At 33.2% G+C, this 24,215-nt stretch overlaps 2 protein-coding genes across 9 annotated transcripts; one reads left to right on the top strand and one right to left on the bottom strand.

Moving 5' to 3' along the window:
- Nucleotides 1-1,046: 1,046 nt before the first annotated feature.
- On the top strand, nucleotides 1,047-4,736 carry LOC123210209 (protein NRT1/ PTR FAMILY 6.3). 2 transcript variants are annotated; one of them, XM_044628443.1, is made up of 5 exons: nucleotides 1,047-1,491; nucleotides 1,596-1,773; nucleotides 1,849-1,888; nucleotides 2,035-2,606; nucleotides 3,681-4,736. In XM_044628443.1, the coding sequence occupies exons 1-5, from the start codon at nucleotides 1,377-1,379 to the stop codon at nucleotides 4,537-4,539; spliced, it is 1,764 nt and encodes a 587-aa protein (XP_044484378.1). In that variant the 5' UTR covers nucleotides 1,047-1,376; the 3' UTR covers nucleotides 4,540-4,736. The 2 variants fall into 2 exon arrangements, with proteins under 2 accessions (XP_044484378.1, XP_044484379.1); XM_044628444.1 differs by having other exon boundaries at nucleotides 1,049-1,491; nucleotides 1,583-1,773.
- A 2,555-nt stretch (nucleotides 4,737-7,291) lies between these two features.
- Nucleotides 7,292-17,213, bottom strand: LOC123210208 (oxysterol-binding protein-related protein 2A-like). 7 transcript variants are annotated; one of them, XM_044628435.1, is made up of 12 exons: nucleotides 17,085-17,212; nucleotides 16,542-16,993; nucleotides 14,751-15,113; nucleotides 12,974-13,070; nucleotides 11,560-12,002; nucleotides 10,522-10,677; nucleotides 9,779-9,946; nucleotides 9,523-9,663; nucleotides 9,113-9,343; nucleotides 8,889-9,008; nucleotides 8,339-8,529; nucleotides 7,292-7,722 (listed from the first exon to the last, which is right to left on the bottom strand). In XM_044628435.1, the coding sequence occupies exons 2-11, from the start codon at nucleotides 16,944-16,946 to the stop codon at nucleotides 8,350-8,352; spliced, it is 2,304 nt and encodes a 767-aa protein (XP_044484370.1). In that variant the 5' UTR covers nucleotides 16,947-16,993; nucleotides 17,085-17,212; the 3' UTR covers nucleotides 7,292-7,722; nucleotides 8,339-8,349. The 7 variants fall into 7 exon arrangements, with proteins under 7 accessions (XP_044484370.1, XP_044484373.1, XP_044484372.1 ...); XM_044628438.1 differs by having other exon boundaries at nucleotides 8,889-9,002; XM_044628437.1 differs by having other exon boundaries at nucleotides 14,751-15,110.
- Nucleotides 17,214-24,215: the final 7,002 nt, after the last annotated feature.

Raw genomic sequence — 24,215 nt, 5'->3', positions numbered from 1 at the left:
GGTAGAACATTATATTATTCAACAAATGATTTTTTATTAATTTTTATCATAATTTTATATGTATAAATATAAATTTTAAATTTTTATCACAATTATTTTACTTCATTCAATGGTGAAAAATAGCCCTTTTAAAATTGACATCGAATAAAGGGAAGTATATATTATGCCTTTAAGAGATGTTTTTGAAGATAAAAGGGTGAGTTTATACGGTAACGAATTTGGGTTCAAGTCTTTCGATAGTATATTAAAATGAAATTATACTTTGGAATTATTCATTAGATACGGATTTTGAGTTGCCCGGTTTAATTGATATAACAACATAATGACATATAATGCATATGTTATGATGGCAAAGGGAAGTCCTTGAGATGTTTACGGTTAACTGCTTTAATCTCTAAATTAGAAAGCAAGTGTGAAAGTATCAAAAGGGGGAAAACAAAGTCACCGCCCCTATATAGGCACATTAAGTACAATTTTTAATAGACAATGACAATTTCTTCTTCTTTGAGACGTCTCAAAGACTTCATAACTTTTTTCTTTTGGACATTTGATTAGATCTTTTACTTTATCTTTTTATTTTTTTTTTCAAAGAGCAGCTAAAACAATGGATGGGTTTAATGTTTTTTAATTTTAAGTATATAATTGAATATATAAATGATATACTTATAATTAAATATTATTTTATTTTTAATTTAAAATTATTTAATTATATGATGATAGATTATATATTAATTAATTATATGTTTAAAATAAAATATACATAATTTGATTAAAAAACAATAATATTGTGAACCTGATTGATTAATAAATCAAATCAATAAAAGGATTAGCCAATCACAATCATGGGTCAGGGGCCCTATTTCGTGTCAATTCGCTGCAATGTTAGGCGCCCGGATTGGGCTGGCCCCGCTCGGCTCAGACCCCCCGTTTTTAACAAGGCTCCGAAAATTTGTAGGCTGCATTGGGGCATTAGGCAAGTCTGTAAAAACACTCATACTGATCTAAAACACGATCTAAAAAACTTTGGGTTTGCCATGTGCCAACATCTGGTCCTGCCAATTGACAAGCCTAGACGTGATCTAATCTGATGGATTGTGCCGGAGTTGGCCCAGTGAGGCGAAACGCGGGCCACTACCATGTCTATAACGCTAAACTACAGTTCCAAAGAGAGAGCAAATCTTATCCATTTTAATATTGTTTTCAAAATGCAATCAAACCAAGCTTTAATTTTAAGTTTTATATTCCAGTATTTGTTCCTTTAATCACACTATATGAAAGCCCTCAGCATTGCAGCGCTGTGGTCCGTGCCATAGTTTCCAGTCTCCTCTCTCTCACTCTCGTTACTGACTTTCCAATTTATTTTTCCACACACGCCAATGACTGCGCTACCACAAATGCAAGGAAAGACCATCCCAGATGCTTGGGACTACAAGGGCCGCCCAGCCGAGCGGTCGAAAACCGGTGGCTGGACCAGTGCCGCCATGATTTTAGGTCTTAAATCCACTTCCCTCGTTCCTAACCTTAATTTTGCTTTCTATCTTTGGACGTTCTATTTATATATAGTAGGTAATTTGGTTTCTAGTTTTCTTTGTTAGGTGGTGAGGCGTGTGAGAGGTTAACTACGCTTGGTATAGCCGTTAATCTGGTGACTTATTTGACTGGTACTATGCATTTGGGCAATGCCACCGCTGCCAACACTGTCACCAACTTCCTTGGAACCTCCTTCATGCTCTGTTTGCTTGGTGGCTTTGTCGCTGACACCTTTCTCGGAAGGTTTGTCTTTTCAACTTGCACTTGGATCTTCTCAGGACCTCACTTCTTTCTAATCTTAGATTTAACTTTTTACAGATATCGCACCATTGCAATCTTCGCTACTGTTCAAGCAACTGTGAGCCCACAATCTAACATCATTTTTTTATAATAAAAAATTAAAAAAATTCGTTTTTTTTTTTTGTATCATAAACTTATATTAATAGATATATGCGTTTTTCTGGAAACATATAGATTATGATTTATTTATGGTTGTGATTTTAGGGTGTGACTGTGTTGACAATCTCAACAATGATCCCCAGCTTGAGGCCCCCAAAATGCGCCATCCAGAATGGCGCCGGATCTTGCATCCAAGCAAGCGGCCTGCAGCTCACAGTTCTGTACATAGCTCTATATTTGACTGCCCTAGGGACTGGGGGTCTAAAATCAAGCGTGTCCGGGTTCGGGTCGGACCAATTCGACGAGTCAGACCCACAAGAGCGAAAGCAAATGACCAAATTCTTCAACTGGTTCTTTTTCTTCATTAGCATAGGCTCACTAGCGGCAGTAACAATTCTTGTTTACATACAAGACAATTTGGGACGTGAATGGGGATATGGTATATGTGCTTGCGCCATTCTTATCGGATTAGTTGTGTTTTTGTCAGGCACTAGACGATATCGGTTCAAGAAATTGGCAGGTAGCCCGTTGACGCAGATTGCCGCTGTGTTTGTGGCTTCTTGGAGAAAAAGGCATTTGGATTTACCATCGGATTCATCCATGCTCTTCGATATTGATGATATTCCAGCGGAAGGAAAGAAGAAAAAGCAAAGGTTGCCCCACAGCAAGCAGTTCCGGTTAGTCAAACTAGTCTTCTTTCTTTAAGGTTTCAATTTCTTATTAACTTTCTTATATTTCCTGCAACTTTAGAAAGAGTCGATGGCATATTTATCGTTTGGGTGGGATACCCCTGTCATCTTATGGTGCTTGGCAATCAATTAGCCCATAGATTCATTCAGAGGCTAGAATTCATGATTATATGTCCCCATGCTGAAGATAAAAAGACAAAGCAATCAAATAAGAAATTATATACTGACATGTTTTTAGAAAATAATTGAGCATATATATATATAGTTGATATATTATTATAATTAGATATTATTTTATTTTAATTTAAAATTTTTTAATTATATATATTTAAAAAAAGGGTATATACATGATTTTATTAAAATAGAAATAGATAGATTTATCTCTTTGCATTCATAATGGTCGAATAACCATATTTTATGTAGCAATTTAGAGAGGTAATCTACTAGTCTAAAATCAGTTTAACATTAAAAAGCGACATTCTTCGGACCAGCAACATGTTCGTAGGACAGACTCAACTCTTGTAATTATTCTTGTTAATTTTATGCACAAAAATGCAGTTCTAACATTGGAAGATAGAACACGTAGGATATTTGCAGGTTAATTATTGGAATCGGATGCACTGAATCTCTTCATGTTGATCTACACGATCTCATTTTATAGGCAAATCTTGACTATATATAATATTATTTTAGGGAATGAACCCACGAGCCACTTAGCCAGGCTGGCTCCAAATTGATTCTGTCGCTAGGTTCTTGTCTTGAGTTAATGTTAAAGCAGCTTTCCCAGCTCAAGCACGGACATATTAACATTCCGTGACGCTCTGTTAATGAAAAACCGCATCTTTTTATATTATCCTCTAGATTCTTTCTAGCCTGGAACCACATTGAAAAATAAACTTTACGCAGAAACCGAGGAAGGCATCGTACATCATCTGGGCCACCAATTTAGTTCACTGTCTCCATTCACATCCAGCAATTACATGAGGATACTTTTTTCAATAATTCTTTCAAGTTTTAATGAATAAATGCAATTAAATTTTGATAATGATGTTGATTATGCAGTTTCATGGACAAGGCAGCAATCAAGGATCCAGATGTGGCTATGGTAAACAAGTGGAATTTAGCAACCTTAACCGATGTGGAAGAAGTGAAATTGGTGATTAGGATGTTGCCAATTTGGGCTACCACAATTTTGTTTTGGACAGTGTATGCACAAATGACCACATTTTCAGTATCGCAGGCAACCACCATGGACCGTCACTTAGGCAATTTTCAAATCCCAGCAGCATCACTTACTGTGTTTTTCGTTGGCAGCATTCTCTTGACTGTCCCTGTTTATGACCGAATTATTGTTCCAATTACGAGGAAAGTTCTTAAAAACCCACAAGGACTCACCCCATTGCAACGTATAGGGGTTGGTCTAGTGCTCTCCATTTTAGCAATGGTTGCTGCAGCACTGTGTGAATTAAAGCGATTACATGTAGCAAGATCACACGGTATAGTAGATGATCCTACGGCTGAGATTCCATTAAGTGTGTTTTTATTGGTGCCTCAGTTTTTCTTAGTGGGTGCTGGGGAGGCATTTACTTATATTGGGCAACTTGCTTTTTTCTTGAAAGAGTGTCCGAAAGGAATGAAGACAATGAGCACGGGGTTGTTTTTGAGCACCCTTTCACTGGGATTTTTCTTCAGTTCTTTATTGGTTTCTATAGTGCACAAGGTGACTGGGCACAAAAAGCCATGGCTAGCAGACAATCTCAATCGAGGGAAGCTGTATGATTTCTACTGGCTACTGGCAATATTGAGTGCTTTGAACTTTGTTATCTATTTGGGTTGTGCTAAATGGTATGTCTACAAGGACAAGAGGCTTGCTGAAGAAGGCATTGAACTTGAAGAACAGGAGGTTACTTGTCATGCATAACTCCATATTTAAGGATCGCTTCTTCCATCTGGATTTTGGAATATTGTATCAGGCTGAGTCCTTTTTTTATTTTTTGGGTTAATAAGTAAGTTGTCACCTTGTATAAAAGAAAAGTAGAGATGAAGGAAGCAACAATTCTGTGGTACTAAAAGGGGGTTTAACAAAAATTAATAGAATATTAGAATTTTTAGAAAGAAGTTTTGAGTTTGAGTATTTTTACGTTTGTAAAATCTATATACATAACATTATTCAAATAAAATATACCTTAGAGGAGGAAATTTCTTTTTTTTTTTTCTCAAATATATAACTATTTTGGTAGGTTTACTTGTAGTGTGTTTCTCTAAATTGTTTACTAAATCTATGTTTTTTTCTTTGGACATTTATATAGTTACTTATTGTTTAAGTCTTGTCTAATTAGAAGAAAAAGGAAAGTCAAACTAGTGTTACTTTCACATTTGTGAAACCTGTATATATAGCATTATTTAAAGAAAATACCTCTTAGAAGGGGAAATTTCTTTTTTTTTTTTTTAAATATATAACCATTTTGGTTGGTTTACTTGTAGTGTGTTTCTCAAACTGTTTACTAAATCCACTTTTTTTTCTTTGGGCATTTATGTAGTTACTTATTGTTGAGTCTTGTCTAATTACAAGAAAATATAAAATCAAACTAGTATTACTTTTGTATTTATCTTAATAATAAAATTATGTGTAATAATTTTAAATATATTAATAGATATATATTTCATCAAAATGATTAATAATTTTAAAATAAAAATAAAATAATTTTTATTTATATAATGATATATATTAAATATGTTATTTATATATTTAAATTAGATATATATAATATTCCTTGGAAGATACCACGGAATAATTTTGTAGGTGAAGTAAGTATCTTTCCTGAGATTCGATGAGTCAAACAAACAGCACATCAGATAAAAATCATCTGCCAAGCCAACAAATTAATCTATTCTGATTAATAGATCCGTGGCAGGCAGTTAAGTCCATTTTAATTATTTAAACACTTTATCTTCTCTGCAATAAGAAAGTTAATATTCTGTAATAAAAAAATTAGTCTTTGTATTTTACTCGGTTTGGATCAAAGAAATAAAATTATTAATATAAATTGATATAATAATATATGCTTAGATGCTCTTTCTGTCGTTTATGTCTGATAGTTTAAACAAGTTAATAAAATGTGGTTGTAAATATAATATTTCCCGTTGATATCTAAAATAAGAATTAAGACTGCACTGCACCTCATAGATAGGATCCAAAAAAATGGATGGGATACAGTCAGCCTAGAAAAGAAAAAATAGGATAAGGTTACATAAGAATCATTAACAGTCGATCAGTCGTTTTTAACTGCAAAATCCTACAAAGATGATGTATAATGAAAATCAGCAGGCGAATGACATCACATACTGCTTGGAGATTTCCTCCGAAAGATCCTTGGAGTCACTGAATTATGTTTTAGATCCATTGATTTGTTTGAGCGTTAAGTCTTTGCCAGTTTGAGCATGGATGCCCTTGTTCCAAGTTTTGGATGCAACCCATTTATTTAATGGTAAAAAAACTACTGAGCGCAGGGAGCCAGAATTCTTCTGTGTAAAAAATTTTCACTGGACAAATATTGATGGAGAGTTACATCAATCGTGCAAGCAAACAGCACATTGACACGATGACATTGGATTTGACAAACAGCAATGCCTGGGTTAGAATTATAAGCAACCTTTTCGTAAACCCTACATAATGAATTTACTATTTACTAGGATAATAACATATGGAAGATGTAGGCGGCATGTCAATTTCAACAACAAAGTCGGCAATGTAGTTTAACTTTTTTCAGTTTCATTATTGAACCCAGCTAGCACCAGTCACTAGTTATGCAATCATTTGGGCAGGTTTCATCTACCGTTTTATTTAGAAGGGCAAGATGAAAGTTTCTCCTTTTTCACAACTTTTTCTTAAATTTTTGTGTGAAAACATTAGTAGACCATCCATCCATATATATATTTTTTTTAAGGTTGAATAAGTATATATATTCATTACGACTTATTCTATATGTCACAAATAATATAATATATCATTTGTATAATTGTTCGCTTTGAATAAACATTTTTATTTTAATTGATAAGTATAATGTATTTAAGGTTTAATGGGTATAGGTATTTATCATGACTTCTTTTGTGTCACAAGCAACCATATATCTTTTATACAATTATTTGTCATGAATAGATATATTTACTTTAATCGATAAACAGTCATTCATATGTGTTTTGGATGTCAAACTCTAGCTATTTTGGTCAAATTTTGCTAACCCATTCATGCCATTTTATTTCCAGAATAATTTTAACATACTATCATCCAATAATCTACACAAATATCACTAAATAAATCCCAATCAAGAACTACAAAATCTTCCTTCAATACTTAACATATTACCATGAGATTGGTAACAGCACCAATCAATATGGTCATCTTCTGGAAACCATATATGATCCCATCAACAGGTGACTTCTTGACAAATATGTAAGTAGAACGCATATGCCGTTCACGCAAGATTGAAACAAGGTTCAATTCACTCCATATCAGTGATAGAATGTGAAATTTTAAAAAAGAACCATAAGTATATCTTCTGAAAATCATGAATACATTTGAAATTAATCGACTACTCCTGATAACAGCTCTAAAAACAATTGAAAAAATTACTCAGTAAAGACCAAATTTTATGATTACTTTCCCTATGAAATGTGCCTCAACTTCCATTCACTTTTATTAGCATTTCACCATTGGTACATGGGTGGCAATTGATAGAAGGGAAAAATAACAAACTATTTGTTCATTTTCGGAGATGACAAGAATACATCTTTTTCTAATTCTTTACCTCGTTTATTCCTAACAAAGAAATACGAATAAATATGTAAAGGAAATTGTCAGCCAAAGCCTACAACTGTAGAACCACAACAAATCATCTGTGCGGAGAGAAAGGAGACTACATGACCAAACAACCCCCCTTCGGCATCAGAATTTAACTCCACAGTGTTACAAAGGAAATATTAGGCTGACCAATTTTTCATCATATTGGCCAAGGGAACTCAACTTCGTCAGACTCTGATGTTTGTGGCAACATCCAGACCACTTTTGCTTTGAAATGGTCATGAAAACTACCTTCACCTCACTCTGCAGTATCAACAATGTCAAGCGCAATTAGTTTTCAAAAGAGTAATAATACATATACAACCAAATTGTACAAATTTATTTATACAAACTGAGAAAAAGTTAATCATCATATCACTTAATTATAAGTTGCTATCTCTGTTGGTACATATAAGTTTGTACAATTTGTTTATACGCATAATTTTATTCCAAAACAATTTATGCTCTCCATGTCAGCCATAAGAATATGCCCTCTCTTTTCCATCTGTTTGAATCCCAGAATGGGCAAGGAATAAGTGAGAAAAAGGAAAATTTTTTGATATAAACTTTCTTCAATAATTCAATGACTTTTTACGGGACCTTCTTGTTGTGGAAACATAAGGCAATCACTTACAATAGTTTTGTGTAAAGATACAGATTCTCGATATTTTGTCTCGACTAGGATCAATCATATAAATAATGTCTGCAGTCTTATGCGCTTTCAGCTAAATAGAAGTGGAGCTTTTGCCGCTAAATAATGCACTTATAAGCTTCTACTATAGAAAGACAAATTGTGATATAGAACAGCAGCAGGATAATCAATGCAACTTGCAGGCCTGGAATAGTATTAACGTTGTTCTCATGTAAAAGAAATACACACCTTATTTTAGTTCAAGAATCTTCAGAGGTATGAACACCATCTTCATTAAAATCTACAAAAATATTTGGACATCCATCCCACTTGCACTGTTCTCGTGCTTCCCAATACCCACCGGCATAGCGATAGGGTCCATCTTCACCTTCCCTCTTGAACCATCTAGGCTTCCATCCATTCTCTTGTAATTTCCTGGACTGTTTAAAATAAGATAAAGCATGATAAATAAAAGAAGCTGAACTGTCATTGTTTGTGATCCTGATTTATAAATCACACCACTTAAGATACAGATTCTTGCTGATAAGTCTTAATATTTATAGAAATAAAATGTTTTGCAGTATAGATGGTGTTTCATGTATATCCATCAAGGAATAATATTCAACATGATTTGCAATAAAAAATTTCCGCACAATAGGTACATGTGTTTAAATATATAATTTAAGCAAGTGATTGAGCATCATTGGTCTGGTACAAACCACAAGAAGAAACACAGAATACAGCAAATGAGATTGAAATGAATATCATGCAAACAAATTAGGGAAGTTACTAAATATACCATTCTTTGTCTCCTTTCCAGCCGCTGCTTCTCCGCATTGGCCTTCTCATATTCCCCATTCTCCAGATGACGCTGATCTGGTCTAAGCCGTGAATCCGTAGGTGGAAGTTTCTCCTTAATCCGTGATCAAATACCCGGGATCAGACACAGCTATAAGAAACAATTAGATATGCATGAGGAAAAATGAAATTGCATATGAGCTAGATTTAATACACCATCTCTACCTGCAATCCTGGTGTTAACTCATTTAGTGTGATCGCAAACGATGTTAAGTTGTACCGAGTGAGATTAGGAGGGGGCTTATTACTTTTCCACAGCAAAGAGGCATTTGATGAGAAACTGCAATCCTTTGGCTTGCCAGTCCCATCACCACTAGTATAATATATGCTGTCATCCCATTTCCCAAATAATGTAGCTACCTTTTTCCCTCCCATATCTTCAACAAATCCATTGACCTGGGGAAATGGAGGGTATTTTCAGATGTTCAACTTACTTGTTTTTGAATTTTGATAACATCCTCATGTTTGGCGCAACATGTAGATCCACACAGATGTACATCAAGCAAGCTAACAGAGTTCTAATATTTCCTGGATGGCAGATGGAGCAGAAATTGCTAATAATATGGACTACTAACCTGGTGGGGATTTCGATCAAGAATAGACTGCTCTTTGAACTTGAGTTTGCATGAATATTCACAATTACCTTGAATATGCATTGTCCCATGGTGATCACAATATATTTTACCAAGGATAAGATTGTAAATACTTGTTGTCACCTAAAACAGCACAGAAAAAAAAAATGATATATGTACAGAAATTAAAAAGGAAGCCAGAGGATCACAATAAATGAGTTCCATATACCACAAAACCATAATCATGCAGCAGGCTCACCTTACTCCACTGGAATATTTCACCATCATCAAACTCTAGGGTCAGAACTCCAACAGGGTCAACCTGAATTGATCGTCCCCAAAATTTTGTGCGGACGTTGCTCTCACCTGAGAATTTCCACCCTTTACCTTCACAGTGGCAGGCAACGATGGTTGGGTGGTGACTGACCTGCTCCAACTAGAAATATAAGTGAAATATGTTTTGATTTAATATATATATATATAACAAAATCATAATGTAACTCATCATATTTCCATTACATCGTAGAAGCCCAAGTAATTAAACTATATCTGAATTCCTACTTGGCCAGAGCATCATAATAGAAAACATGAATATCATGCTTTCCCTCACTTCCAGCGCTGCTAAAAAATTCTTACACAATATTTAATAAATTTTCAATCTCCTATATATAATGGAGACAAGCAAAAAAGCTTCAATATTATTCCTAACATACTTTACAGGAAATTTCTTGTCTTAGGTAGGATAAATGTTTGAAAAAGCATATAGCAGTTAATTTATTTTTTTTTACTTATACCAATCATCTAGAAGACTTTCAAAAAAAAGGCATATCTGTCTAAAAAGTCACTGAATTCTCTGCCAAAAATAGTGCATTTTCTCCCAAATGATTAGTTTAAAAATGTTCATCTATTAGTTAATTGGTTAATTATGCCAATATAACTGTTCCACATTTGAATTCACCACATTGTGTGATGAACCCCTGTCATTGAATCCTAGTTACTCACCTTTTCAGAGAAGAACCTAACTCCTGTGTCAGGATAGTCAGCTTCATAAGTTTCTCCAAGTAAAGGATTGAAGGGTTTGCAGTGCCTGCCTTCAGAGGAAGCATATCCAGAGACCGCAAAAGCAGCAACATTGAGAACCCTTTGGACACTGTTCCCCTGAAAACAAATCACAAGACCCCGATGAAGTAAAATGTAAAAGTTAATAGACATTAAAGCAATATCAGTTTTGAATAAAACAGTTATAACATGCCAAAAAGTCCTAAAAATGGAGGTAGAATTGAGAATCTAAAGGGCATAACCAACAGGAAAAAAATATGTATATAATATAGATGTGAAAATATATATCTATGAATATATCTTTTTTTTAATTTGCAGTGCAAGCCTTAGACAGTGTTTGTAGCCTTCCCCTCAGAATCTGAAAAGCTACAGCAGGATCTCTGATAAATGTAATCATTGCTTGAAATTTTTTAAGAGAAAGAAACCATTAATCATAATCAAAACATAGATAATTCATTTTGATATTGATGAGAGCCCAAATGGACAAAACTAATTTCCATAGATGCATGCCCTGTAAGTTATTTACCCGAAAGAGACAACACTGGAGAAACAAAAATTTGAGGTCGGTTGTTTGAATCCTTGATTAGCACAAGTGTAATCATTTGCTTGAAATTTTTTTAAGATAATTAAGTCATTAATCATCATCAAAATATGGATAATTCATTTTGACATTGATAAGAACCCATAAGGACAAAACTAATTTCCATAGATGCATGCCCTATCAGTTATTTACCCAAAATAAAGTCATGTTTTATATCATTTGAGCATGTATAATTTGCAAAGACTACCTTTAAAAGACATCATATCACAAAAGCCTGCTGTGGAAGGAAATTTTCCAAACAGGAACATATTATTTTCTAACCACAGACATTGTAGAGTCATATTCGGTGGAAATAGGCACATGTTGAAAAGTATATGCACATCATTTGAAGAGCACAGACTATTAGATACTAAAAACTAATGTATCTGTTTAAGTCATACCATTTTTCCATACTCATAAGCTCGATCGAGAAGATAAGAGTACTCTAAATCCTCAAAACATTTCTGAAGGGTTGATATTGGTTCATTAAAATAAACAGGCAGACAAACTCGTGTCAGGTCTTTTCCCACATTATCTTTGATCATAGACCAAAGACTAACACCTTTCTCTTTCTCAACTGGATCAGGTAGCTTTTTTCGCCTTTCAACGTGAGGATATCTCACATCAGTTTTCTCCTTATCATGCACCTTGTCCACATTATCACCTTGGTTTCCAGGTTCGTTATGCTTCTCTGCTTGATTTGCACCACCTCTTACAGACCCAGAACTAACAGAAAGTTCGCTGAAATACTCTATTGTGTCATAAAAGGACATTTCATCCTCATCTGATACCTCCTCAAGTTCTTGTTTCTCAATATCATCAGATGACTCAGTCGTGCTGCATTCTGTAAACCAAAACAAGATGTCATGAAATATGAGAATGGAGGAAGTTATTAATAATTATAAATAGGTCAGATTATCAGCTACAATATTAAAGTCCATAACACAGACTTATAACTTCAACACAGATAAGTTTTTCCTTATGTTAGTGACAGTGTTTTGTGGGTCCTCAATCGGAGCTCTTGTGCTGCTTCTTTTTCTTTTTTCCTGATATCTGTTTTATCCAAGCCATGCTTGTTTTTTTTGCTATTTTCAGCCTCTATTCCCACACCGCACCAAAAAGGGAGAAGAAAAAACAAACCAACATGGATCCAGTCAACTTAATTTTCAAATTAACTATTGATAAAACCATTATTGATTCAGTATCCCAAGAAAAAGCAGTTATGCAAATAATAAAATGTGAGTTTATAATATACACTAATATTTGCAAGCAAAACTTGGAGAAAATGATCAAATGTTGGACCCTAATAACTCATCAGAGTTTTCTTTCAGAGAGAATGAATACAAGGGAAAAAAAATTAAAGAGAGATGAAAAAAACGCTGAGTATATGAAGAAGGAATTAAGTAGTATTCCCAAAATACATAAATATTTCCCTTTATATGCAGGACTTATAAAGCTAATGCAGATTAAGAAAATGGATACAGCATTTGTATCCACGTTTGATTGACCGAGAATCTGTAATGCACAAGATGAACAACAGTTAAACTTCTAAAGCTCAAATGCTCAAAAGAGAATAAATATTAATTTGCAGAGAAAATGTGCTTTCAATCTCTTCCAGCATTCAAAATAAAGAAACCATTAGACCAATTTATTTCAGCTTAGCTATGCCCATCATATTCCATGGACTAGATGTGCTCACTTCTTTTTTTTTTTTCAACAAATGCTAATAATTAATACTACTACATAATTACTTCTAAATAAATAGTATTTTAACACACAAATATGAACAAGAAAAGTGATGGATATTGAAAGTACCACTATATTTTCCACGCCCTAGACTAGACAATTCATGCTTTGTCAAGCGGTATTCACCATCGTGAATTCCAGAGGCATCAGCTTCGATATTAGCAGCCTGTATAAGTAAGGAATTTCTTTTTAGAGTACAACAGATATGCAAGCTTATTACATAAATATATGGTATAATCATGCAATTCAAACTTGCAGTTCTATAATGGAAGCCAAATTAAAACAACGGAATGAAAAGAATAAGAGCTTATACGAAACACTATTCAAAAACACACAAAACAGATAACAAGCAGCCAAAGTTTCCACCCAATACCCTTTCCATCTTGTACTTCAACAAAATATCAAACTTAAACAACTTGTATCTCATGACCAACATGCACTTTCAAAGCTTGTTACAAGCATTTTGAAAATGGATAAAAGTAGCCAGCTGCCAAGAAATTTCAAGCTAAACCATTTCAATATCAAATTTTGACACAATATCAAATATTAACCAATAAATTGTACATATAAACATACATACAAGCACATATAATTGCCGGTTTTACATTGAAAGCCAATTAGTTTAAGTCATTACACTCCCTTTCATTATCAATTTAAATTATTTCTAGATTCACAAAATTAGTGAAAGATTTAGTGTATTTCAGTCTATTAAAAAAAGAAAACACAAGAGCTTTCTTGCACTCATGGGGTCCTTCAGCAAAAGCAGAAAAAAGAACCTAATTTTCATTTATACCAAACATAAAAACCACTGCGTATGTGCAATTTTACAGGTCACTTCCATTAGTTTCTCATATACAGTAGATTGAACCAAGCTCCTACATAATTACAAAATTAAGAATTTTTTCTCTCACTTGATAATTACATCTATGGAAACAAACTAGAGAACTCTTTCAAAAGAGAAAATGATCAAAGTCCAATCTATTCAGCCACATGACCTCACTAGAATTAAAATGCAGGCTTGGAGAGAACCTCATGGGCAGGTAGGAATACAATTAAAGCTTTAAAAGCTTCAATTGTTAAGATTTTCAATTGCCAAATCACTGCCTGAATGGTCCAAAATTCCAAATAAGTACCAACGTTAATCCTCCTTTCCTTTTCTTTTTCATTTTTTTTTTTAACCTCAATATAGAGCTCATAAAATAACAGGTCCACATACTTCTTTCCATCATCACAAAGTGTGGCTTCATGATCAACCACGACTGCTAGGTCAATAATAAGCTTGGTTGAAAAGGTCAACATTGAGATGATTGAACAAAAAACTTAGAATGCAATCTATGATGTTTCAAAAGGAGCCAACTGTAAGGCGATAAATGATTGGTTAATGTGGCAAGGTTTGCATCAATAAGAGCAAATGATACAAAGAACTTGATTCATAATAAAAAGGTGATGCAGGGTAAAAAGGTTCTTAGACGTCATTTAACATACAAGAATTCAACTACATTCACAATAGTTGAATAAGAAAATCTTAACATCCACCTCAATTCAAGTAGTTGTGACTGGGACTTTGATAGGTTAAGCTTATAGCGTCAGTCAACTTAAGCACAATAGACAGAATTACTTATACTGTCTCATCGACCAATTACATTAGCCTAATAGTCTAGAGAACTAAAAAATATGGAAAATACTGAATTTAACCGCACTATTATAGTAGAAACATAGATTTGGTAAAATCTAAACTTAATATACATTAAATTAGAAATTGTAGCGATTGACAAAAACAAATTCTCAAGATTGTTACAAGCATTTTTTTTTAATTATTAAAGCATACTAACTGTTAAGTTGTTACCTCCAACTGCCTCAATGTGTCAAGCAAATTGGATCTTTCTTCGCAGAGAACATTAAGTTGTCCTTGAATTTCAGAGAACTCGGAAAGCATAATTTGTTCACAGTCCTTCACGAGATTTTCATTGATTCCCTCTTCCACTAAGCGCTTTTTAAGCCTCTCAGTTGATACTGATATATCTTTTGGTATGAGGGAGAGACTATCATTCAGTGGTCTCAGTAAGTGTAAGCTTCTAGTTGAGACCAAAGCTTGTATCCAGGATACACGATCTTTCTTTGAAACAGTTCTCAAGTGTAGCGTCTTTGTAGCAGTAAATATGTAAAACCGCCTGTCATCGGATTTGCTTTCTCGAAATGATGAGATCTGCTACAAAAATTCAAATGAAGTATCTCTGTGAGCAGCTTATTGCAATATCATCACATTGTTTAACACAAGTATATAAACCATAAAGCATTAGTCAAGCAATTACCAAAGTCATTTCCCTTAAAGGGTGAATACGTAATAGTATGAATCAGATAGTGCCAGCTTGAAAATCTCAAAGAGAGAAATAACGTGAAATTGAATGCATCCTAGCTTACTACAATTAAACAAAAGGCTTACACAGAAGCGAAACAAGTTTCTTGAACTCAGTCTATCCTCCTTCAGGTTACCAAGAAAAAGTAAAAGCAAAACTCATTTACCATTAGAGAGCCAAGTGATTAATTGAAGTAGCAAAAGAAGCCTTGTATGCTCCGAATGACACCAACAATTGTCCAGCCACAAAATTATAAAACATCACTACAGACGAGTAAAACCCCGCTGAAAAAGACCATTAAATTACCTGAGTATTTTTACCACTGGCTCTAAAGAACACGCGATGGATTCAGCAATCAGATCTAGTGGTAAGAGAACAGTCTAAAAACTCCTTAGTTGACAATATTCAAAAAATGGGATAAGGCCTAAGCTCCACCTACAAGTCTCCCCAAACCCACATTTATTCTTCCTCGATTATTTAACTAAAAGTAATGCCAAACAGTTCCCGCCGTTACAAGTCAAAGAACACAAACACACAAAAGAAGGTTGCAAAGACAGAAATCCGGAAGAAATATCTGCAACCCCAAGATGTGGTCACTATTTACTGCACTGTTCCATCGTCTCTTTCTTGGACAACCATTGACGTCGTTTTACTTGAGAACAGAGGGAAGAGAAGCGTATAAGTTCGACGAAAGTGAACAAAACACCGTAAGTTGAAGAATAGGGTGGGTCGGGACAGGGGATGGGACGTGAGACTGGAAGTTGATAAAGGAAAATCGAAGAAAAGCACGATCATAGGATGGGAGAGCTCAAATCCCACTTCTAACCAACCAATACCGATCAAAAAATGATGTGACCATAGCTTATTATCTGCACCTACAACATAGCCTATCAAAACTCTCCAGCCACCTGCTGATGTGACCCACTCAACATTGACAACCAGTTAAACTGTTAAAAAACCAGACTTTAAAGGTGAAAGATGAGCTTGAAAATCGAAATCACTAATCACTAAAAAGATGAGAGAGAGTATACAGTAAATTATATGAGGAAAATGCTATAAACCATCGGTTCTTAACCGTTGGTTTACTCAGATACGAAAGCATTCAAATTAATAATTTGATTATAGCAACCAAAAATAGAAAAAATAACAATTGGCAAAACTGATAATACCCAAAAGTAAATTTTGAATCAAAATTATTGCCTCTTTCAGCAACTTTTCTACATCTACCGCCAAAAAGCGTCGTCGTATTGCTTCATTTTAGGATAGTGAATGAATTTTACCTTCAAATGAACAATGCCAACATCTTTCTGCTGCTTCCGTTTAAAGCCGCCACTGTCCATTCTGGAAAGGCGATTGGTGGAAATTTCTCCGATCAATCTGACGTCATCAGTGGGCGGAAGTAAATTCAAATACTCAGGTCGGCGAATCTTGGAATACGACAGCACACCGTTTTTCAACAAAAACCACCTGGATCTCCATCCCTTGCCGTAATTTGTCCACTTGTACAAAACTCCAGCCACCCTTCCCTCCGATCCTTGTGCATTACCCTCAGATCCGCAAAAACCGGACACAGAACTAGCCGGTAAACTCCTTGTCCTCGATAACCACATATCCGGTGACTGGTCTCCGATGCCCGGACTTTCCAGTGAAATACAACATAAGGGATGCATTTCTTTCACCCGCATTATTTCTTAAGATCTCAATCACACTATTCTCCTAACAAACCAACCACCTAACAAATAAAAAAAAGCCAATCAACCAACCCAATTAACACATTTAAATTGCATTTGAATCAAAGTCATCAATGAAAAAGAAACACAAACCTTATCAAAATATACATGAATTGAATCTATGAAAAAGAGAGAGAAAGAGAATGCAGCATTTTGAAGCTTAAACTTGAATTGATGGCAAAGAAAAGAATAAATTAAAAAATGGTATCAGACTGACTATTTCATATATTGTTGTGTTTGTGTTTGTGTTTGTATATTTATACGGCATTGGAGGAGCAGGCGGTAATTAAGAGGGTGGCAGAATGGTCATTAAATGGCGTTCAAAACTGAGTTAAAGTTTGATAACGACTTATTCTTCTTTTTTTAAACCTGTGAAGAGAGAGTGAAAGCGCGTGCATCAATATATCGTGCTTCTTCTCGGTAAAATATCGTTTCAGTTTGTGAGTTTGAACAAGGAGTAGCGACTGAGCCTTCATTAATTTTTTCCTAAATTTAATTTAAATTGTCATATTTCTATTTTTTTGAAAATTAATTTATCTCTTTGACTTTTCAAAGCAAGGCCCAGAACTTGAGGAAATGGAGTTCATAAATTTTTAGGACCTGCTGATTCTGGGGGAAAGTATAAAGCAAGAATTATGAAATTGGCTCATGAAAGTGACAAATCAATGCCTCTCAATAAATTCTGAGGCCTCACCAAGAACTCAATAACGTCTCTTCCGAATTCCAATCCAACTTCATGAGACATTAACATATTTTTAGATTCATCTGAAAAAATATAACAGTCCCAGAAGAAGTATTTCCCGTTAACATAATCAAAAAAGAAATTAATTATGTTCATTGGAGTGAGGGCTATCATCCTTCCTTCCTCCCTATTTTCTTTTCATCTCGAAGAAAAGGTTGCATACGTACGGTACTCAAGTTTGATCCTTTCAAGTTTCAAACAATATTTTCAATACATTCTTTTTCATTTTTTATTTGAACGTATGGATTTTTATTATAAAATCTGTGAAAATGACATAAGAAAATGGAAGGGTAATAGGGAAGAGTGGGTGGTTCGACGACGGTGCGGGGAGGGACCGGAGTTGAAGGTGAAGCCAAAGGTCTGACACGTGTTAACTACACAAGGGAACAACAAGAATAATTACTCACATGTGGCTCTATCTTCCACTCCACACGCTTCCCATTTCTATTTCTTTCACTTTTTCCTCTTCCCGAGGACCCTACCATCTTATTACTAAAATGTATAATCAAATTTACATTAAACCAATTTATTACCTGCTAAGGGTGTAACCGTGTAAAAATCATTGTTCTGCTTTTTATTTTTTCACTCTGAAAAGTTTTGCATATAGATGGCGGTGCTCAACACCTCCAGCTTGTACTAGCAGCTAGCTGCTGCAGGGTAGTGAAAATTAGGGTTTTAAGCAGTGGGAATGAAGGTGACTGGGAACTGAATCATATGTTAACAACACCCAGATGAGAGTTTATTTGCTATATGTCTCTATTTGTCAGCACTGAACAATCTAAACTGAGCCAGGCCTGACTACCCGACTGATCATAATCTAATTCAATCATCTTTACTTATCCTTTCTAGCAATTAACCAGAGTCTTTTATTATTTAATGTGTGTAGATATTAACAGGATATATGATGGAACTGCGTTCAACAGGTGTTGGGAACCTGCTGTATTTTCTCACTGAGAAGTCATTTTAATAACTATATAAACATGTAGACACGAGAAATCTTAGAAACAAATTGTGCTGTGTGCATAGTTAAATGTAACATCAGAGTGACTAGTCTATCGCCAGTTTAGATAAGAAATTATCTTCCAGTATGTCTTTAATTTGAAGGCGTCTCTTTGTATGTACCGAAAGTGTTTATGAAGTGCAGACATCTAAATGACAAGAACATATATAAATAATTACTAAGTATGTATTTAGTGTGTGTTAGCAAAACAATGAAGGCAAAATATCAAATCATACATTTGAAAAAAAATTATAATTCGAAGAAGAAATTAATAAATCAAATCAGAGTCCGTCACACCTAAAAATAATGGTGTCAACTCTTTGTGAGACCAAGGCTCTCTGCGCTATCCCCTAGCCATGTTTCTGTATTGAACTGTCCTAATTCCTCGTAAGCATTGGACCCACGATAGCTTAAGATAGTCCCAATCACAAGTCCTTTCTGATCATATTGAACATTGAAGCACTTAAAAAGCTAAACTTAATTCTAAGAGACACATTTCCAACACTAAAAATCTCACTTTACAATCAAATACACACAAACTCTCGAACCCCAATACTCTCTCTCTCTCTCTCTCTCTGATCTTTTTTTCATGCACAGTACAAAGTATTCGAGCATTCTTTATTTATATTATAAAGTAGTAAAGTATGTTCATTCATTGTTTCTGAAGAAAGCCTTGCACTGATAAACATGGCCACAATGTTTGCTTATACAAATACAATTAATTCATAATACAAAGATAGGCTGTTATTGTGAGGCTTCTTTGAAGGCGGATCCACTTCGCATGGTCATGTGTTAAGGAAGACTGATAAAAACAATGAATTTTGTTCATTAAAGTTTTGCATTGCTTGTGTTATTCGTAATATAATTGGATCTAGCACAGGGCACACACAAATATATGTATATAAATATTTGCACAAACTTCCATTTAATTAAGTGATAAGATTTTGCATCTGCCTCTTGGAACTAATCTTGACATAAAAAATCAATCTCGAGGATACCAAAAAATTCCTAATTTTATTTTTGGTCCCCAGCAGTGATGCGTAGACAATAATTGAGCTACATCTCATGGGTCCTATGTCACGATATCCACCATATTGCTAATCTTATCAAAATAAATAAATATTATATAGTACAATTAATAATTAATTCATTTAGCTAACTTGAACTATTTGATGGGAAAGACTATTGACTTTGAAAACTATTATTTAGAGTAGATCCAGTTCACATGTATAGTCTGCTTCATAAAATGAAAACAGAAGATTTATGATTTCTTTGTTGAAAAAAAAAGAAAAAAAGAAAGAAAAGAAAAAGCCAATTTTTGATGCCTTAGTTGTCTTAGAATGGGACAGATTCCTAAATCTTAATATTTATGTTGGTATCGTGGCTATCTAATTCCTAATATCCAAAAAGGTGTGTTTAATTTTTCTTTTAGTGAATTTAAATCAGTACAGCTTTAATTTGTTTGTCCATTTGGAGGCAAAGTGTGGGAGCATCATTTCCAAGTTATATGGGATGGTGTAATCTATTAATATTCATTAGATTTTTAATGTTTATTCATATATAAATTTTATGTAGCAAGAAAGAAGCCAAGAAGCTTTATGCATGGCATGTTGGAGTTGAATGATGCCTCCAAGTGATGAATCGAGCAGAAAAGAAGAGTTAAAAATAACAAAGAAAAGAGAAGACTGTGAGAGTCATGTGGGTTGTATCATGCGTATCTTCTTTCGGGATGGTAAATGTAATTTTTTATGTAATAAAATTATACATATATATATATTACATAATTTAAGTATATAAATAATATATTTTCATGTAATTAAATTATTTTAAATTAATAATAAAATAATATTTAATCATATTTATATATTTAAATTATATATAAATTCTTTTTTCCATTTTACGGCTTTTGGTCTTGTAATACCAATAATATTTAATTACTAATTTGGGGAGAATATGATAGATTACCTCAAAAAAATTTTGGGATGACAATTTTTTTAATTTTTTATATAATGGACATTTTTTTTCCTTGTTAAATGAACCTTGAAAATATAAAAAATTTATTTTAAATGTTCTTTCACTCTAGCTTCATCAAGATAAATAAAACACTTTTTTATAAGAACAATGTTTTTATTTTACCTTATAAGGTAAAACTTTTCATTTGTCTCATTTATCACAAAAGACAGTTAAGAAATGAATTAAGGGAAAAAATGGAAATTAAAATGGATCAAATATAATAAAATAGATCTACATGTTTTTGTTAATAATATGTATATCTACAGTTACACTAGATTTTTTATTAATTTTTAGAGTTACAAAACACAATAATTATAATATTTTTATATAAAATTTTAAGACAATATAATTATAAATAAATCCCTTATTAAATTTTAGTTCAAGGCTCTAAACCTCGAACCCACATAAAGAGGTTATGCCCCGTAATGACTTTATGCCAATATTGTAAGATAATGTCCTTTAGACATGATCATTATATTCCACATTTCAACAATGTCAATTTCATAAAATTATGACAACAGAGGTATCTATGGTACAATTTTCAAATTTTGAGGATTCATTTGATTAAAGAAAAAAGAAGTGCATCATCCAAATGATCCATTTGACAATCTTAGGATAGTCTCTGATATTCCCATCTGTAAGTTGGTGGAATCTATCTTCCACTGTTCAAACCGGCAGGAAGAAGAGTTTCCACTCAGAGATTTGGTGTCAGTCCATGTGCTAAGCCTAGTTATAAGAAAAAACTATCCAGAAAGTTAAATTTTACAGTCACAGACACATGTATAATAAACCTATAGATATAAAAAATTCAAAGCTATAGGTAAAGCATAGATACTTTTATTTGTATTAAATATTCAATTATTAAATTAGTTGTTCAAGTTATTAAAACAGTTGCAACTGTATTGTAATTGGCAACCATTATTCTGTGCTTTAATGTGAATGCATTATATGTAATGTACCCCTCTTCTTCGTCTTCTTCTTCTTCTTCTTCCCGGTGGCTGACACTGGCAAAACAACAGTGAAACTAAAACTTTATTACTATTAAGGAATGGAAGAAATGAAATCGCATATATTATATATAGGTTTAAGATATTTTATAAACAAAGTGGGGTAGGAAAATGAAACTTTGATGAAAGTTTTGAATGTTGAAGAAAGAAAAGAATGGAAAAGCATAGAAAGCAACAAGGAGGCAATCAAATCCATGTTTCTCAAGTACTAAACATTGAATAAAATTGGCAATGGAGATAATAAAATTTCCAGTTGGGAAACAACTCATTGAAGCACTAACAACTGGCCCCTCCTACGCTCCCCTTATGTCTTGTATTGTATACATACATGGTGCATATTTGTTTATCGCCCCAAAGTTTATATCTTGTCAAATTAAATCGTGCCTCACCAGCACAGCATGTGCCTGCCCATACCATCATCATCAACATTTTCCATCTTTCCTTTCTTTACACACTACATCCATTAATTGGATTCTTCAAGGGTTTTTTATTTATTCACTCTAAGATTTCTTGCGTCGTAAAAAAAGGGACTTGTTCTTTAGTGTTCATACATGCTAATCTGCTTGAATTCGGAAAGCTTGTCACTAGTCAAGGACTTGACAATCAAAAAGGTAATAAGTCATCTTTGCTAAAATGGAAGCGTAGTTCAAGTTGTGATATAATTTAATATCGTTCAAAGAACAAATAGATAAATAAAAATAATATTTAACTAAATTTTATTAATAATCTAATAAATTAATTATTAAAATCTAAATTCTAAAAAATTAGTATTCTAGAAAATAAATTTAATATACTTCAAGCTTTCCTAAACAATGAAATTATAAAATTCTTTATTATATTTAACAACGATTTTATAAACACAAACTATTTTTATTAAACAACTTTATAAATATAAAATATTTCTAAACTTAAAATATAACTTTTAAAAACTTTAATTAACAATTAAATGTTTAACATATTAGAAAACTAACTTTAATTAAAAACTCAACATCATTAAAAAAAATAAATTAAATTAAACTCTTTATAATTAATAAACTTAACTTTCATCATTTTTCACATAAATATGTTATCTCGTATTGTCATATCATCTTTTAACTATTATATTATCTATCCGTTTTTATTTATCTTTGGCTCATTTTCTTTAATATTTATATTCGTTTTTTTACTCATTCTCTCTCTCATCTTAAATCTTAATTTTCTTTTTTAACATTTTTTTAATCATATTTTAGCCTATTTTTCCCCCCAAGTGAAAGGCCATGGTCCCCTTTATGTCAATAAATGGTGCGCTGTGCAAGGTTGACTCTACTGGTGACATTGAAGCGTCGCAAAAGCCGTTTTGTTCCGTTCTGCTGTGTTGAATTGAAACTCTGAATCAGTAAATTAATAGAATACTCATGCACTTAATCATTACAAACTTGATAATTAAATCTTTCTAAGATTTGGAGAAAGGCAAGTCATCACGTAATAATGAAAAAAGAAGCTTATATATAATGATCATGCGTGTGAATAGTAAGCCGAACAGAAAAGAAGTAAGTTGACTGAGATAGAAATTTCCCAGCGTGAATAAAGTCTGTTGAATTTACCCTAATTTGTTTGCTTCTATACAAGGCTAATAATCACACTGAGTCACACTCGCTCAACAGTCAGCAAGCTCCCATGCAGATGCAGGCATGTGAATCTAATGAATGACTTTGGGGATAAATATATGGATAACGATTGTGTCATTCAACGCTAACCCTATTCCCATATCCCATTTATTTATTTTTGTCCCGGCAGGATCTTGTCAACGATTCTCAAGTAGGTTTCTCATTATCTCTAAAATTTTCTTTTCAAACATAAATATTAGCCAAAGCACTTATTCCCACCCTAAACTCATTTTCTATGCAATTAGTATTCATCAACTATAAAAAACTTAAACACTTATGAATTATTAAAACTAATAGAACCAGTTAACATTATCTATTTTCCTTCTAAATTTAAAAAACTAACGATTTTTCTTATGATTAAACTTTAAAATGTTACATTTTCTTTCTTAAGATTTTTTTTTCGCCCTCCCTTTTCTGATATCATCACCAATCAATTTTACTCTCTCTCTCTCTCCTTTTTCGACCCATCTCCAGACGAAGAATGACTTCATCACTAGATAAAGACAATTGTCTATGTCTGTTATGAAGACAATATTCTTCGTCTGAAAATGCACTAGAAAAGAGAAGGGAGAGTAACCCGATTGGTGATGATGTCAGAAAAGAGAGGGAAAAAATAAAGAAACTCTAAAAAGAAAAATGTAACATCTCAAAGTTTAATCATGTGAATAAATTATTAATTTTCTAAACTTAAAAGAGAAATAAATAATATTTTATTATTTTTAATATATTATTAGTAAAATAACAATTTTATTTATGAAACTCAATTGGTTCTATTAATTTTAACTGTTTATAAGTAAATATTTAAATTTTTATGAG

The sequence above is a fragment of the Mangifera indica genome, chromosome 3 (genome assembly GCF_011075055.1).
Source record: "Mangifera indica cultivar Alphonso chromosome 3, CATAS_Mindica_2.1, whole genome shotgun sequence".
NCBI lineage: Eukaryota > Viridiplantae > Streptophyta > Magnoliopsida > Sapindales > Anacardiaceae > Mangifera > Mangifera indica.
The sequence above is the reverse complement of the archived record's forward strand: the minus strand, read 5'-3'. Positions and strand labels throughout refer to the sequence as shown.